Source organism: Talpa europaea, assembly GCF_964194135.1.
Source record: "Talpa europaea genome assembly, chromosome: 14".
Taxonomy (NCBI): domain Eukaryota; kingdom Metazoa; phylum Chordata; class Mammalia; order Eulipotyphla; family Talpidae; genus Talpa; species Talpa europaea.
In genome coordinates this window covers 69,270,950-69,289,404 of record NC_140082.1, presented here as the reverse complement: position 1 = coordinate 69,289,404, position 18,455 = coordinate 69,270,950, and the positions used below count along the sequence as shown (strand labels likewise).

The following is an 18,455-nucleotide window of genomic DNA, read 5'->3' as shown; positions in this document are numbered from 1 at the left end:
GGATGAGTTTCCAATGTGTATCATCGGATGCTCAGACTCCTGTTTTCACAGGGAGAGTTCTGAGCCACAGAAAGGTTTAAGCAACTTGCTCAGTCGCCTGCTGGAAAGTGGCAGCACCAGCACCGGAGTCTGTGCCTTCTCGTGACTGCCAGCGGCCGTTCAGCCCCCGGCACTGTCTCTCCACATTGCCCCTCTGCCTGGCCCCTGTGGGCCCAGCCTGATCTTGGGGAAAGGTCAGCTACTTCTCTGTTTCCTCTTACAACCTGGATGTGTCCCTACTTTTGCCAGGATGTCTTTCGAGGACTTCCTGAGGCACTATTCCCGGCTGGAGATCTGCAACCTGACCCCCGACACCCTCACCAGTGATTCCTACAAGAAGTGGAAGCTCACCAAGATGGATGGGAACTGGCGGCGGGGCTCCACTGCAGGGGGCTGCAGGAATTTCCCGAGTAAGGCCATTTGGCTTTGTGGGGTAGCCCAGGCAGCCCTCACCCTGCCCCAAGGTGCAATGGGCCCCAGTCTGTCAGCTCTTGCCCACTCTGGCTTCCCTATCCCTGCATCTCCATCTCTACACCACTCTACTCTTCCCGTTAACCTCTACACTCTCTTCGCCTCCCTACATAGACAAAAGCCAAGACCCTATGTCTGTGATGCCCTCCCCAGGCCCCTGCTTCCCTGGACCTCGGCCTTCCCCCATGCTCACCAAAGCAGCGCCCAGCCCCACTTCGTTCCCACTGGCTATTCTGTCCATCCTGAGCCCAATTGCCTGTCCTGCTGGGAACCTCAGCACCGGGCCTGTGCCTGAGCGAGTGCTGATGGTGGAGCCCAGGTGGGGTGATGATTTCTCCTGCCTTGATGGCCCCCAGTCCTCCCCTGCCTACCTCTAAGAAGTGATAGAACCCTGGGGACAGCTGCCGATTATAGAGCGCGAATTGGGTGCTGGTAACTGTCATATAATTCCATTTAATCTTCACAATAAACTTCCGAGGCAAGAACTTTATCATCTTCGTCTCTAAGATGAGCAGAGACTGGGGGTTGAATGACTTTCCCAAGGCACACAGGTTCCCCAGAACTGAGCAGGGCAGTCTGATGTGGGCTCAGTGCTCATGCAGTAGTGGCAGCCCAGAGAGTCAGGCTCTAGGTGGCATGCCTGGCCCAGAGAGAGAGTATCCGACCAGGACTGGCAGACCAGTCGTGCTTATTCTGCCTCAAGCATGCAGCCACCAATTGGCAGTCCCAAAGGGGCCAGGAAAGGCCCTTTACACCCCACAAAATTCTTTTTACTACCTACTAGCTCGGGGGTCATCAAAGTCTCTCTTAAGGGCCCGAAATATTTTCTGGCTGGGTGGGCCATTCATCTCTATGGCAGCTACTCCAACTCTACTGTTGCAGCCCAGAGGCAACCATGATTAAACGAGAAGACATGGCTGTGTTCCAATAACTTTACTTACGAAAACAGGCTGCCAGCAGCCCTTGAGGTTGGGGTTTGCCACTGGATGATACCTTTACTGCCACAGTTTTATTCTGTGATGTAAGGGAGAGCAATCAGCATAGTGATCCCTGAATGAATCTCAGGTCCTTCCTGTAATCAGATTTTGGAAGCGGGGAGGGAAGAGACACTGCGAAGGGAGTTGGCCAGGTGACAGACCCTGGAGGACTAGGGACCCGGAACAAGAGGCTGAAATTGTGCACAGGATGTTCCTGGCCTCTGGGTCTACTGAAGGGGGTTTGGGAGTCAGTCTCTGAGTCTCCTTGCCCAGCCCAATAGGACTCCTCTCTAAGCTGCACGACCCCCCTGACATCTGGCCCCCTTCAGAGCTCCTCATCCCCTGGGCGTTCCTGCTTAGGCTGGGCACCTTGTAGAAGTGACTGACTCTTGCCCTCTCTGCCCATAGATACTTTCTGGATGAACCCCCAATACGTAATCAAGCTAGAGGAGGAGGATGAGGACCAGGAGGATGGAGAGAGTGGCTGCACCTTCCTGGTGGGCCTCATCCAGAAGCACCGGCGGCGGCAGAGGAAGATGGGCGAGGACATGCACACCATTGGCTTTGGCATCTATGAGGTGGGTCTGGACGGGGACGACCTCGCCTATCCTCTCTCTCAGCTCATCTCAGCCCCAGCAAGGAAGGCCAACCCCAGAGGTAGTCCTGGCCAGGGGACCCCAGACATGGTGCTTGGACATGGAAAAAACAAAGTCACGGCCTGGGCAGATGTAGATAGAAGTCACACCGGGAGCTTCCTGCAATGCCTGTGTCAGTGGGCAGTTGCCCCCATGGCCAGTTTCCCAGGAATCCCACCCTTTCTACTGGCTTCCATGTCCCTTTCACATGCCCCAGGCTGGCACTCTCCAAAGCACAGATGAGCAGTCACCCGTCTCCAAAACAAAGAGACTTAAGCTGAGAGTAGAATATACTAGATCACGTGGGAAAGTGTTGTCAGGACAGGAACTGAGCTGACGGATCCAGTTGGTCGGAACCTGGAAGATGGGAGGGAGCTCAGAACACAGAAACAGTCAATAGGCTCCCACCAGGCCACCCCTACTTGGAGCCCTGTCCCTCCAACACCCCCCAAAATACACACACTCAGACACTCAGTATCACGTCCTACTTTCATTCTGTACAAAATAAAGATCACCCCAACCCAGCACATCAGAGCTCAGCAACATCAGCACCGCCTCCCCCTGCTGGGGCTGCGGCACAGAGAGCTAACCCACCTGGCCAGCCCCGTGCCCTCACCGTCCCCTTTTGCGGCACAGAAGAGCGCTTCTTGTGGCCTTAGGCTGCCAGTGGGAGAGGAGGGGTGCAAGGAAGACTTCAGAGCAAACCAAGTGGGGATGCACTTTGGTATGTTGGTGGAACTCATGATGAGCTGGCTCCCGAAAGCCACATATGCCTATCTCTGCCAGCCCCTCATCCGTGAACTCACAAGGGCAACCTGAAAATGGCTGTGGTGGCAGGGGGAATATTTACACCACAGCAAATGGTGAATAAATACTGCAAATGAGGGCTCCCACCTTATCCCTACTGAGATCTGCTTTCCCTGACATCATGGAGGGAGCTCCCCTAGGGGGTTGGGGGAGAAGACTATTCACTCAACCCTGGGATGTGGCCGCCACCGAAAGGGCACCGATCCAGGAAGGAAGGGATTTGGAAAGACCCCACCAGTTTAAAAAATGCACATGAGTCCAAACTCCTCAGTCTTAGAAATAGCGGAGTAATCTGAGGTGTGACACAGAACACCCCACTTCCCATACCCCCACCCCCAGCCTGGAAATCAAGGCATGGACTTTCAGCGCTGCTTTTCCTGGATGGGAGGCAGCCATGTGGGTGACCTTAAACGTGTCCCTTCACAGCCCTGTGCTAGCTTCATGCTCTATAAATTGGAGCTGGTGGTGAGGGCTCATCCACATTATTGCTGGGTCATAAGAAATATTTTAAATGTGGATGTGCTTTGAGTTCTTTGGAAAATTGCCATGTTGACTTAAGTTAATATTGCTAAAGCAACAGCAACAGGGCGGGGTGGCAATGGAGATAGTCACGGTGATGACATTTACGTATGCTGCTTTGCCAGGATCTGAATTAAGTGTGTGCTCCTTTATCTTTGCAGGTCCCAGAGGAGGTATGTCTGGTGGGCATCAGCACCTGTCCCTGGAGACGCAGATTCACCAACATGTAAAAGGCTTGCACTGCCCGCCCAGGGACTTGTGAAGCTTGGGCAGGGCTCATAGCTGTGAAGGATGAGTCCCTGCCCCTCTGCGGCCCTGGTGAGGTGGCTCAGGCCCTCGGTGCTGCTGACCTGAGCTCAGGGCAAGGTATCACAGATGGCCCTGGGGCCTTGCTGCCTCTCAGCGGCCCACAGAACACACGCGTGGTTTAGTTGTGAGTGGATAATGCACAGCTGGGGCCCCGGAGTGGTCTTCCCAGAGTTCTGCAGCGCTCTTACAAGCTGGAGGAAAAAGATAAACCTGCAGACTGTGCAGGAAGAGCTGACCCTGATTCCCAGCCCTGCCATCTGCAGGCTGCGACCGTGGACAAGCTCCATATTCTCTCTGGACTGCAGTTTCTTTTTCAATAGAACTGGTCAACCATCCACATTGGCCAGACTGTCTTGATGAATTAAGTTACTTGAGAGCACTTAGTAGGCCCACAGTTGCTATTAACGGATCTGTGGGCAGGTGTTATTTTTGCTAGAAAGTTTGCCTTTTATCAGAACATTATTTGTGTCATCCTTTTATCTCCAAGAGTGAAATGGCATTGATTTGGAGTCTTCTCCCCACCCCCCATCCCCACTTGTTTCTGTTTACTCATCAGTTGATGGGACAGACCAACATCCACCTCAGCAAAAAGTTCTTCCTGACAAACAGAGCAAGGGAGCGGTCAGACACCTTCATCAACCTGCGGGAGGTGCTCAACCGCTTCAAGCTGCCCCCGGGAGAGTACATTGTTGTGCCTTCTACCTTCGAGCCCAACAAGGACGGCGATTTCTGCATCCGTGTCTTTTCTGAAAAGAAGGCCGACTACCAGTAGGTCACGTCCCCTCCCACCCACCGTTACTACTGCCAGCCTGCTCCTCACCTACCCGGCGCTCTTTGCTCCTCTGAACATCAGTTTCTTCTTCTATTATAACCGCCTGTTCCAAAGAGTTTAGTGTGAGGATTTGACATCTTGAAGAACTTTTAGTATTATACTCAGGAACACAAAGACAACAGCCAGTCAGGCTATTTTGGGTTAGTAAGGGGTGGTTGTAGAGCTAATCACAAAATGTAATTTCAGCTGTTTCTCTGAATGACCAAGTTGTTTCATTTTAACGACCTATATTGGACTCTACAAACCCAGTTCCATCATTTGGAGGAAGCTGGGCAGTGCTGGTGTAACACTTTTCTGGAGCCAAGAGTGTAAGCCACAGCTCAGTGGTCTCCAGAACCTGTTGCCATGATCAGGTCCTGGGGTTCTCCCGCCTTCCTCATTGGTTCCCAGACATTTATTTATTTATTTTTTTTTTAAAGATTTATTTATTGATTGATTGATACATACATACATACAAGCACTGGGTACAGTCAGAAGCGCGGGAGGGTGAGAGAATTCACCAGAGCCAGAGCGGGGAGCAGAGCAGGCAGAAGGACCGAAGTACACTGCTGAGGGGAGCAGCGGGCGGCAGGAGAGGTCTGCGCGCCAAGTGGGACCCTCCTCCGGTGGCCAGGGAGCAGCTGGGGATCGAACCGGCACTGTAGAGGCTGCGGGCAGCTTCGTAACCCAGTGCTCAACCACTGCGCCACCGGGGAGGCCCGGTTCCCAGACATTTAGACCCTTTTGACCTAATGTCACTGTCTACAGGGCCTCTGTTCCCAATGACTTCTGCCTCAGTAATGTGCATTTAGTTGGGCACTAGACCGAGAGAGATATAATCAGGGCAACTTAACAAGAGGGAAGGTCATAGGGACTTCCGAACTGGTGGGAGGCAGGAGGCAGGAGAAGAGCAGGCCAAGGACATGCTGGAGGGTCAGCACGTGCGAAGCCATGAACAGGGCAACTGTGGGTCCACTCTGACCATGTGCCCTGTACTGACCCAGAGGCCCAGCAGAGAGCATCCAATGGCCTCTTACACTGTACCTACAAGGGAGGAGGGTAGTGGGAAGGGGAACAGGGCATCACCCTTGCTTTGAGACAACACACGGCAGGAAAATGATTTCCCCCAAGGAAACTGGGGTGCTGTTAGTGAGGAAACAATGCTAGGGAGCTGCAAGCTGATAAATATCTCCAAACTCTGTGGCTATGTGTTTCCTGCCTCTGACGGGGGTCTCATCTTTTGCTCAAGAATGCCATGGGAAGGGGCCTTTTAGGATCCTTGGAGGAAGCCTGGTGTGTTTGACTTCCATCCCACTAACAAGAAAATGGGGACATGATGGGCGGCCCGGGGCTGACACTGTCCTGTGTCCACCTCAGAACTCGTTCTCCATCCCTGCCAACCACAAGCCACTGTTATAGGGAAGCCTCAACCCCCTCAACTCTCCTCTCTCCAGGGTGAGCTCCCCCCACAGGACACCACCCATCAGCATATTAATCCTTTGCCCCAGCTTCCAAATGTCCACACCAAGGGTTTGCACGGCCTTTATCCCACACACTGTTGGCCTTGAGTTGGCACTTGTGGTGGCCCAGTTTTGGATCCCAAGGAAGACCCTCTTCAGGAAGCAGAATTACCCTCACCACACTCAGGACTCTGCTGGGATAAACTAGCGGCTGCCTGAGCTTCAGCTGCAGCCACACACTGGCCTCCATGCCGCCCTGCCCGCTTCGGCCCTAAGCAGAGCAAATCGGCTACAATGCCCTGTGTGATTCTCAGTAGGAAGGATTTTTGATGTAAGATTTATGGCAAAGAGTGTTTTAAGTGGAACTTAAAAGTTGTCTGGAGTGTCTGCACCATGCCATGTGGGCAGACCATGCTATTTGATGAAGGCTTTCCACGTTTCCTCAGTTCCTTTCTGTCTTGATTTCTGTTCTTGAAGGAGATGTGTTATCCCCGAAACCTGGGATACAGAGAAATCTCTCTGCCCATCCTTGCTGGATTAAAGTCCCTCTTTCATTTTGCAGTGATTTTAGCAACACTTCCTTCTGCTTCCCCTGCTCCCAGTAACACACCTTGTCCTTCTGTTTCCAGGATTGTCGATGATGAAATTGAAGCCAACCTGGAAGAGGTACTTGTAACTCCTTGAATTCTGCCCATGCCAGCCTGCACAACCCGGAGAGCAGAGGAACAAAAAATAATCCCAAGGGTTTTTAAAAGGTCCCTGCACTTGTCAGTACAGTTTGAGATTAAGGATAGTGGGATTGGCTCTGGCCACTGTGGGGGGGTCTAGGGGGTCCCTTCCATTCAGGGCACAGTCCCAGTGTGCACAGAGCTGAGGTGGAAAAGGAGGGACACCGCTCCTGTAATGATCGTTGAAGGTTTTGACACCCCACTTTGGACCTGAGCTGTCCCATTTATAAAATGAAAGTGATGAATGATGGGACTTCTCAGGCTCCCTAGAGTTGCCAGAGTTGTGAGTCCATGGTAAAACCTGAAGGGCGAGGGATCCAGCTAGGGAATTTCAAGTGAGGCCCAGTGTTAACAAATACCCTGGAGGGCGGAAAACACCACAAACGGGAAGGGACGCGCCTCCCTCTGGGGACCTGACGTAGATTGATAATCGTTGAAGCAGTTGCTGAAGCTCTATGTTGTCAAACATCCTCAGTAAGAGACCAGACAGTTTCAAAGATCCTCAGGAGATGTGCTCACTCACTCCAGAATCCTTCTGGAACATTCCAAGTAGTCTTGGTGCTTCTGAATCCCTATTAGAGTAGCTCTAAAAGGTCATTTTGGTTGAACGTTACCGGAGATACCTTTGTGAGAAATTAGAATGTATCTCCTTCCCACCTAGTTCATATCCCCTTGGAAGTTTTAATTAGAAAGTCATTCTTTCATTAATTCTTCACACTATCCTTTATCTCAATCCCAGTTGCCTTGGAGTACGGGCCCAAGGGGGAGGCAGAGAGGGGAACTGTGAAGGGGGAGAGGCTGCCCCAGAGGGGAAACTGGCTGCTTGCTACCGTTCTTTGCTCTGATCCAGCATTTTTATACTTCTGGGCTTTACCTTCCAGTTTGACGTCAGCGAGGATGACATTGAGGATGGATTCAGAAATTTGTTTGCCCAGCTGGCTGGGGAGGTATGTTCCCAAAATCTCTAAGTTATGACCTTTGGTTGATGCAAAGGAAACGACTGTTTGTCCTCAAGGAGACTTTGATTTCTTTTCATTTTTTTTTTATTTTTTAAATTTTTTATTCATACAATAGCTGGGGTACAGGCCAGAGGCGTGGGAGGGTGAGAGGATTCAGAGGAGGGAGCAGAACAGGCAGATGGACTGAAATACACTGCTGAGGGGAGCGGCCAGCCGGGAATTGAACCCGCGCTGCAGAGGCTGCGGACAGCTTCATAGAGCTGTGCTCAACCCGCTGCACCACTAGGGAGGCCCCAAGGAGACTTTGATTTCTTTTTTTTAATTGTATTATTTTGTATTGTGGTGATGTCTGTTTACCACACTGTATGATTTAGGGGACAGGATCACAGCCCCTCAGATGTATGTCACCACACCTACCATCATAATCCATTGGGCCCCTATCCCCATTTACTTTCTACCCCCTTCTGGTAACCTCAGTTCTACAGTCAGATTTCTTGGGTTTGTTTTGGCTTAGTCTTGTCTGCTTCTTGGTCTTCTTTATATTCCACATGTGAGTGAAATCATTAGTATTTGTCTTACACCTTCTTATTTCATTTACTATAATGCCCTCCATTTGTCACAAATGACAGGGTTTCATCGTTTTGTTTTTTTTTTTAATACTGGTGGGAACCCGTTGTGTAGACATATATCGCTGCTTATATATATCCTTAATCTACTGGTAGTTGTTGGGCGCTTAGGTTGTTTGCAAGACTGACAATTGTAAATAGTGCTGCAGTGAACCTAGGAGTGCATGTGCCCCTTGGAATTCATGTTCTTGCGTTCCTCGGGTAGACACCTTGGATGCTGGGTCACATCAAATCTCAGCGGAGTGTCCCTCCAGCTGACTGTTAGATGATCCTCTCAGGAGTGAAACAAGGAACCTCTCCTGACACCCTATCAGTAAAAACCAAGGAGACTTTAAAGGGGGGGAGGAAAACTGAACATAGAGGAATTGCAAGTGTAACTTGGATTTCTGTTTTGACTCCTTGTCCTGTCCCATGTTCCCCAAGGACACCTGCCCGTGGCCAGTTGCCAGGGGCTCCGCTTGCATGGTTAGCTCCACCTGTGCTCCTTCTGCCCCAGGGCTCTTAGCCCCCACCTTTGATTTTTATTTTCCTGTTTCATTCCAACAGAGGCATGGAACTTGGCCCTTTATCCTTGATGTCCACAAAGTATTTAAGGAGACTGAGTATTATAAACCTGAAGAATGGAAGCAGTTTACAGTAGAACATTAGTCTCCTCCATTCTTAAAAAAAAAAAATTCCTGTCATTCAGGCTCCAGTCTGCTACAGATTTTTCAGTCTTCCATCCCAACAACTCAAAAAAAAAAAAAAAAAAAAAAAAAAGCAAAACAAAACCAGTCATCTTCCTTCAAATTATACAGAACCTGACTCTCTCGGGTGTCCACATGGAGTTCATCTGGGCCTTCCTGTACTTAATCAAAGACTCACCCATCTAAGAGCTAGGGCATCTGCTCCCCATTTCCCACCATGCCGCCCACCCCACTTCTAAGGGAAGGGGGCATGTTAGAGACTTATTTCCCCATTGAGTGAGTCATATGCAACCCTCCCCACAGGAAGGCAAGGAAAGCTACAGTCAATCATGGTCTTAACACTTACTCAGTGTGTGAGAGTGAACAGGCCCCCAGGCCACCTCTGAGGAGCCCCAGGGTGAGGGGAGAAGGTGTAGGAGCAGTTCCTGGACACCTGGTCCCCCCAGCTCTACAGGAAGCCAGGTCTGAGTCCTAAATGGTGATGAGGCTGGGAGGAACTAAATCTGGGAGAGAATTAAATCCAGTAAGCCCACCACCATGAGCAAAGTGCAGAATTTACTCTTTGTAGTGCCCGCAGTAAAGAACTGAATGGGCTACATCTGGAACAATTGTACCTTGAAATTCGTGTCTAAGATAGGCTGTCGCTGTGCATCTCCAGGTGCAGTCAGCCAGCAGCACCTCCTGGGGACTTGTTAGAAATGCAGACTTCTGCACGCCAGCCCAGGCCCACCGCATGTGCCCCCCATGGGGCCTGGCCAGAGTGGGTGTACCCTAAACGTTTGCTGCTCCCCGCTTCGCGTGGCTATGTGGGGGCCACTAACCACACTGTGCTTACATGTCCACAGGATGCAGAGATTTCCGCCTTTGAGTTGCAGACCATCCTGAAAAGAGTTCTAGCCCGGCGTAAGTATCCCCTCCCAGCACGTCCCTCGTACCGCCTCTTCTCCTTTGAACGTGAGGGCACATGGGGACCCTTCTCCTTCTATGCCTTGACAGGCACGGCTAAAGCATAACTCCCCCCTCCTAGTGCCACCATCAAAGAGTTGGGTGAAGGAGGTTCTATGTGATGTGATTAAAATAAAGCTTTGCAGAGTCTATAGATCAAATACCACATTCAGGTCTCCACTACTTACTAACTCTGTGATGTAAACCAAGTTTCATAATCTCTGACTCTTGTTTCTTTATCTGCAAAATAGACATGGTATTGCTGACCTCTTAACAGTGGTTGAATGTCCTCATGAGCTCACATGTAGAAACCGCCTACTGTGAAGTGTGTTCGATAAACGGCGGCTATTGTGATGACTAACAGATAAGACTGAGTCAGCCCGGAAAACGGAAGTCAGAAAGTGCTCGTTAGTTCCTGAGTTCCTTGGGTCTATTAAGTAGCAAATCACTGATCCATTAGCCAGAATAGAAAAATAAATGAATCATCTTACATTTAGGGAGTGGCACTAAAAAAGTCTTATCTCCCAATTGTGTACTTAAATAAGCCACATATGACCAGTTCTTTTTTTGGGAGAAATGTCACTTATGAGCCAGTGCACCAAGCAAGTGACTTCAAAACTCTAGAAATGGCTGCTGTGAGCCCAGAGACTCCGGAAGGGGGCAGAGAGCCATGGTTCTCACCACAATTTTCATTTCATTAACGATTTTTCTTAAAAAAAAATACCAAAGGATTTATTATTCAACCTTCCCACTAAGGGATGGCCAAACATACCCATACACACACACATTCCTTACCCCCTCAAATTATCACTAGGTAACCTGTGCTAAGATCGCAATCCACTGAGCAGGCGTCCATACAGCATCAGAAGTGGTCAGCCTGGATCAGAAGCCAGTGTGCATGTTGTCACATCCTGAACATCAGTCCTGGGACCATCTCTAGAAGTCTCACGGACTTCAAAGAGCCTCTGGCCTAACTCCACGAGATAAAAGAAAATCCTCCTTTCAGAGCCAAGAGGCCAGGGCCTGCTGGCTGTGGTCCCCATGAATATGATCCACGTGTACCTCACTGGGATCATAGGTGGCTGGTCCCTCTCCTATGCCCACCAGACACAGGACTGTTAAGAGCTCCTGTGACTCACAGAGCACCGCGGTGGGGGTTGGAATGGCCAGGACTGGCTAGTCCGTGAGGACTTCCCCAGGCAGGCCTGGCTCCGGGGCCTCCCTCCTCTGTCTGGGGAAGACAAGAAGACGGTGTCTACCCTTGAAGCTGCCTGGCACAAGTGAGGTCATTGGTTTCTTCAGATGTGTGACCGTTATGAGCCAACGGGCACTGAGGCCTCACTGTTTCTCTACAGATGGAGGGTGGGGAGCAGTATCTGCTTTTCTTGCACCTCCCCTGACTGCCTGGTGATGCCTGTTTTCTGCCCAGGGCCCCCTGCACACACACAGCTTTAGACCCATACCCACTTAAGTGTTTATGCTCAGGATGGTAGTGTTAAGTGTGGGTTTCCCATGAAGTCTGTGGGGACCAGATTCAGGTTTGTGACAAGGGTTTCATGCCACCTTCCAACCACCAGCTAGACAGGAGTCATCTAGTAAATCAGTGGCTCACAGATGGCTTCTGGGTCCTCACCTATCCAAGTCAGCCTGGGACAGAGATGCCCCATAAATGCCTGCAGACAACTCATGTCTTCCTCATAGGTCCTAGCCTGGAACCTCATGACCTCTGAGTTCTATTTCCTGCCTGACAAACACAGGTGACACTGTACCCTGTGAACATTTAAAGTCATTTGTCATTATTTTCATTTGTTTGAAAAGGACTTACTAAACCCTGTTTAAGTACAGAGAAATCAGGCAAATCATCTTCCCCATCGTCCCTGCACTGTGGCCACTTGCCCTATACAGGTATAGAAAATAATTAAAGTGACTGCTGTGGATTGTAGCGTGCAGATGTAGAGCATTTCCATCAATGTAGAACGGAACTTCTGTTCTCAAAGATTTTCCTGCCATGCTTAATTTTGTCTTGTAGGCCAAGATATCAAGACAGATGGTTTCAGCATCGAGACCTGCAAAATCATGGTGGACATGCTGGATGTATCCTTTGAAGTGCTCTGGGGAACAAAACCACATTGCCCCTCACCTTCTGAACAGCCAGCTCTACCTGCTGGCTGCATTGTAGGATGGTGGTCGGTGCCGACCTCTCTCACCAGGGAACATGAGACACTTCAGATGAGGGAAAGGGGAACACCACCTCCCAGACCCAGAGCAGACAGATCAGCCAGCCGTTGTGACCAGTGAAAGATGCCCAACAACTCGCCCACCGTTTTCTGCCTGGAGCAGCTTGGGTTTGCTTCTTAAGGGACAGTGTTTCCACCATTTCTAGGGAAATAGTCCCTACCCTCTGATGTTTCTGAAATGAATCTGTTTTCTCTGGTCATGATTTTCTTCTTAATTTGTAGACAAATTCAAAGGGGTGAATTCTTCCCTCCTTTTTCCTCTAGTTTCTAGGCCACCCAACTAATCCTTCCCCTCTATTCCTGAGGCTTAATGAGAAGCGGGGTGGGGTGTTCTGAGCTTCTGTGAAATGGGCTTATGTGTGCATCACAGTGTAGCTCCCCTCCCCAAAGGCCTTTTAGAAATACTTCAAATAACAGTCTAAAATAATGGGTAAGGACTAGCCACTGAAGCCATCAGAAAGACTCTCAATATAACCTAATAGCTCATTTTTAGCCGATTCTGGGGTTCCCACAGCAACTCCAGCCCCAATCAGCTATTGAGATCCTGGAGAACGAGAAAGTCTTTGACTCTTCCACAATCCTTAGACGCAGGGTTGGCCAATGTGAAAAGCAGGCCAAGGTCCTTCTATAAGACCTGTTTGTGAGGATGCTGGGGTTACCAGAATATCCAGTGGAGAGGACAAGCAGGTGACACTAGGCCCACATAAGCTTGACTCAAGGAGCTTTCCTCAACTGAAGACAGTTGGATGGGAGCGGCAAGCTGGGCCTGAAGGAGTTCTACATTCTCTGGAAAAAGATTCAGACATACCAAGTAAGAGCTCAGGAGGGCCCAAAGCAGGGGTGGGTGGTGGAGAGGTGGGTCTGTGTTGGGCACATGCTGTCGATAAACTCTCATATACAGCAACTCTTCAGGGGGGGATGAAGGGACATTTCCAAGGAGACTGGGATTTTTACCCTTAGTGGAGTTTGGGATGAAGAGAGGCCAAGCAAATGCAAGCAGAAAACAACAAGGACTTTGTAAGTTAACTAGTCAGCCCCTTAATTTAACTCAATGACTGACAAATAGGCTCATCTATAAACCCTACCTAAAGTATCTTAACTGACTAGTTTGTTGGAGCTTGGATTTTTTTTTTAATATTTTATTTTATATAATCTTACATCATTTTTCATTTTTTTAAAAAAAGATTTATTTATTTGTACAAGCACTGGGTACAGTCAGAAGCACAGGAGGGTGAGAGAATTCACCAGAGCCAGAGCAGGGAACAGGACAGGCAGACTGACGAAATACACTGCTGAGGGGAGCAGTGGGCACGGCAGGAGAGGTCTGTTGCACCATGTGGGACCCTCGCTGGCAGCCGGGGATTGAACCAGCGCTGCAGAGGCTGCAGGCAGCTTTGCAGCCCAGCGCTCAACTGCTGCGCCACCAGGGGAGGCCCTCATTTTTCATTTTTGCATGGAGCTTGGATTTTTAACAGCTCCAGTACCAAGTGACTTAAGTCAATAACACCCATCCAGGGTCGAGATTTGATGGGCCTATTTACAAATTATTGCACAGAGAGGCAAAATGCAATTAGCTATTTAAGGCAGAAACATAGGTGACTCTTCCAAGGCCAAACTAGAGGCAAATTGTTAGAAAACCTTCATCCCCACTCAGCACATAGCACAGAGGTCATTTGCTTCTGCCTTATAATAATTTTTCCTGTTACAGAAAATTTACCGCGAAATTGATGTGGATAAGTCTGGTACCATGAACTCCTATGAGATGCGGAGGGCTTTAGAAGAAGCAGGTAACACTTCATAACTGTTTTTGTTTATTAGAATGAGTATGTGAATGTTCAGTCTGTGCATTTAATACAAAGTTTGGTAAGCTATGAAATGAATTAAGTGCTGGTTCATTATGACACATTTTTTCCATTTCCCTTTTAAAGACTGATTGGTAAAATAATATGTAGCCCAGGATGCTCTGCCTTCTAAAACCTCTGGAATGTAAGTTCCCCTCCAAGTGGCCTGGTAGGTCAGGCAGGTGAAGCTAGTTCTCAGTGGACTCCCCCCACATACACTCCTTTCTAATGCATGGTTGCTTAACAAAAATGGTATATCTCAGCTCCACCCTGGGGCATGCCTCTAGCAGAATTAGACATCAATAACAGGGACACAAGCTTGTGGGAGACCTGCAAAGTGGGAGACTTTGGAGTGTGCCTCGAGAACAGATATCCCAGCATGAAGTTCTTCATCTTGCTAGTTGGGATAGAAGCCTGTAGCAGAAATCCCAAATAACTGCTACATCCCAAATTTCAAGATACATCCTTTTCTCACCTAACAATCCAAGCTAAGCTGCTTGGGCTGGGATCGTGCCTCCTGCTGCCAGGGATCCAGGCTGCTTCTCTCTTGCTGGGTCCCCATCCCTTCATGTTGCCTTTATCAGAGGGACCTAGGCTGGCTTGCCACCACTGCAACAACATTCTGGCAACAGACTGATAGGGGAGGAGGACCGGCTACTTCCTTAGGGCACACGTCACTGCACTCATACATCCCACTGCCTGGACTCACAGGCCTCACATAGCTGCAAAGGAAGCTGTGGCAAGCAGTTTCAACTCTGGGCAGCAATGGCCCATTACACATCTATTTCTATGGAGAACTGTAGGATTAATATTAGTTTACCCCAAAAAGTTTTTGCTGTATACATGCAAGGAGAATTTAGTTTCCAAGATGAATCAGAGCTACATAAACAAAAATGAAAGTATGGCTAACAAGGTGAAGCAGTACGACATGGAAATCAGAACTGGCAAGAAAAGTCCTCCATGTTTATCAGGAAGGACACAGCAGGGGACATGAACAAGTTTGGAAACAGAAGCAAAGGCAGAAAATATCAACTATAAAATAAAAGCAGACTCACAGCAGAGCAATCAAGGGACAAAAGCAGTTACAATTGTCATTTAAATCGCCACGACATTTCCAGAGCCCGTGACCAGGGCACCAGGGTGCCAGCTGACACTAGGCACTCAGTTTGCTTGTTCATTTCACTGCAGGTTTCAAGCTACCCCGTGAACTCCATCAAGTCATCGTTGCACGGTTTGCAGATGATGAGCTCATCATCGATTTTGATAATTTTGTTAAGTGTTTGGTTCGACTGGAAACACTATTCAGTAAGTGAATTGGGGGTGAGGGAAGAAGCATTTCAGCTCTCAGTATGAAAACAAGCCGCTTTTCATCACAGGTGAAGCCACCTGAACTAGACATGACTGTCCAGTCGAGAATGAATTAATAGCTTGTGACTGTCAATGAGATCAGCTGCTAAATGGGAAAGGGTAACGTGGCCTGTCTCAGCTCACTGGCTCACAACATCCTCTTCCTCCACAGAGATATTTAAGCAGCTGGATCCTGAGAATACTGGAACAATAGCGCTCGACCTTATCTCTGTAAGTCAATGGCCCATACCACTGCCCCTGCCCCCTCATTCCTAAGGGGACGGGGGAGGACTTTTACTTGGGTGACAGAGAACTGCCGCTAACTGACCTGCTTTCTGAAGCTCTGCTTTAAAAATCTTTTGACCTGTCAGGGATAGGCCTGTAAATGGCTATAAAATCCCACCATGCACTTTTATTTGTAGTTATTCCCCAATTACCTACTGATTTTTAGGTCCAAGGAAACACACCAGATCACTCCTGCCATGAGCTCTGCCTTGAGTATAGCACAAGGTTAAGATAAGGAGAGGGTGGCTGCCCAATGGCTCTTAGAGAAAGAACTGCTGATTAGCATGCATGGGAGAAGGTGCTTTTATAAAAAAAAAAAAAAAAAAAAATCCTCTGGATGAAATTCAAATAGATTTTGGAAGGTCTGTTATGAGGACAGATCCACTTAAAATTCTGAATAAATTATTTTCTACTTCCTCTCTCTAAAATTAACAATAGTGAAGCTGGCCATATACCATTATTGTGCGCATATGTCTAAAACCCCAGCAATGCCCACCTTTGCAATGATGATCAACTCAAATTAAGGTGGTATACCAACCAATTCCCCAAAAAGCAAAGTGCAATATATCCTGTTGTCATCTCAAAGACAGTTCTCTCCCTTCAAATAAATAAACCAGCTGGGATTGACTTTCATTCTCATCTGACTCCAGCCTCCATTCCTCGGGGGACCTGAGGCAGCGCAGGCTACAAGGGCTGGCTCAGTGGCCAGTGCTGGGGGAGAACGACACAGTCTGCAGACTCCAAAGAGGGGCAAAGTGGTGAGGAGGACAAGTGTAGGGCCTGGGACTCTTTTTTTGAATTTTGAACTCTGAAGGAACCTAGCAAGTAAACAGCTGTCTTACTCTGCCATTACGTATTACACAGCACCTGCAGCCAGCTGAAATGGCCGCTGCAGCCTAGGAATATCCCTGCCCAGAGCTGCAATTTAAAGTGGAGCCCATTGGATCGTGACGTAAAACATGCCACCTGTTAATTTCTGGAAACGCTAGCCTCCTGATCATTCTTGCTGGGTACCCCACCCCTCCCCGACTCCCCATTTCCCCTGACAGTCTTCATCTTTTCCACCCCACCTGTGGTAGACCTCACTTTTCGTGGGATCCTAGAGCTCCCCTCACTCTGGTCATTTTTGCTGAGGATGAACAACCAACCGCAAGTATATCTCCCCTTCAGTTTGCAGCAGTTTCAGCCTTGGCTGCAGGTCACACCACCTGGGAGCTTTGCAAAGTCCTGATGTCCAGATCTCACCCATTAGACCTTGCTCCATTAGAATCTGATTAGAAGTCCTGAGGTTATTCCAATATAGAACCAAGGCTGAGAACCACTTATTTAAGAGCTATGCACAGCGCAAACTCTTGTTTGCTGATACTCAGATGCAGAGATGTAAAAATGCTAATTCTATTGACTGAGTTCCACATTTCATGTTTCAGTCAGCCCTGTAATATGACTCGTGACCACCTGATTCAAACAGCACCCAGACTATTGGTCCAAACAAGCTAGACTCTAGAAATCAGATAGAAAAAAATGGGAGTTAGTATACTGCTATCTTAACTTTGATCAGCTTTTTGGGTACAACCATCAATCTTTCGAGGTACTTAAACAAAAGAGCCGTTCATTTCAGAACTGGTCACTGAACCGACCTGTTTTTTCTTTTTCACAGTGGCTCTGTTTTTCAGTACTTTGAAGTGATCACTATTCTGCTTGAAGACTTCGCATGAAAGAAAAATCAGCCATGACTAAGCTTCTACAGAGAAACTTTTTATCTGGACCTTGAAATTATGGGAACATTTACTTAAACTGATGATTATAGCGGAAAATGATACTATGTGAGATAGCAGAACTTTCAGATATTAAAGTAAAATATTTACATATCATTATACTAATCCAAGTGAGCCACTTAACCCTTGGTAAGTTTAAAGACAACTTTAAATCTGTAAATAGTATATATACTTTTTACTTTTACACACTTTCCTGTTAGATCAATATTAAGTAAGGAATAAAATGCAGGGAGGTATTTAACAGCTGAGCAAACATTAGGTCAGCCTTAAAGGACATACATAGTGACCTTGCTGAGAATATTTAAAGCCACTTCAAGTTTAAAAATGCAGCACTGGCATTTACCAGACAGCTGTCTACATTTCCCTTGACCAAAGTGGAGAACAGGAGGCATCCCGAAGTAAGCTCCCCAGGGCACCTGCAGAGGCCGGGCAGAAGCACACCCCCAGCAGTTGGGTTGAACGAGAGACAGATTCTGTAAAACTCATTAGTAAACTCATGCGTCTTAACCTCAAGTCCTTGAGCACCTCTGGTCCAGTACATTCAGTGTTACAAATACCAAAGAGATTCTACTCTTGATCAGCTGAAGCAAAATTAGCAAAATCAGGCGTCCGGTTCACCTTGATGTGATGAATGACAAAACAAGCTGTTTGCTGCCTGCTGCAACACTTCCTGAACTGCTCTGTGTGCATGGACTTGGGGGGACATTACGACCTGCAAAGATGGCACAGGCTTGTTTCCTGGCTTCAGCTTGGGGAAATGCTAGCAACATTATAAAAATATTACCTTGTTGCCTTATCTTCTTCCAAATGTACTGTTGAATAAAGAGTTGCCCTGGGCAGTCACCCGGCTGCTGTCCTTTCAGGAGGGTCCCAGAGGGTTGTGTGTGAACAAGCACCCCCCGCCACAGCCTGTCTCCACTCGCCCCTCTCCCAGGCCAGCTCCTCACACTGAAGAGGCATCTTAGCATTGAAATGTGTCACTATGAAATGTTTTTTAA

General features: G+C 48.4%; 1 protein-coding gene across 1 annotated transcript in view; it reads left to right on the top strand.

Annotated features, from left to right (window-relative positions):
* CAPN2 (calpain 2) overlaps positions 1-17,363 on the top strand; it is a gene marked incomplete at both ends in the record, with an annotated part of 48,340 nt that extends 30,977 nt beyond the window's left edge. The window contains 13 exons of the mRNA XM_084253125.1: positions 289-449; positions 1,896-2,065; positions 3,610-3,621; positions 4,314-4,525; positions 6,658-6,694; positions 7,638-7,703; positions 9,873-9,930; positions 12,002-12,066; positions 12,952-13,020; positions 13,918-13,996; positions 15,239-15,355; positions 15,570-15,628; positions 17,340-17,363. Coding sequence (XP_084109251.1) covers positions 289-449; positions 1,896-2,065; positions 3,610-3,621; positions 4,314-4,525; positions 6,658-6,694; positions 7,638-7,703; positions 9,873-9,930; positions 12,002-12,066; positions 12,952-13,020; positions 13,918-13,996; positions 15,239-15,355; positions 15,570-15,628; positions 17,340-17,363 — 1,129 coding nt within the window. The remainder of the gene's footprint in view (positions 1-288; positions 450-1,895; positions 2,066-3,609; positions 3,622-4,313; positions 4,526-6,657; positions 6,695-7,637; positions 7,704-9,872; positions 9,931-12,001; positions 12,067-12,951; positions 13,021-13,917; positions 13,997-15,238; positions 15,356-15,569; positions 15,629-17,339) is intronic.
* Between the last annotated feature and the right edge of the window lie 1,092 nt (positions 17,364-18,455).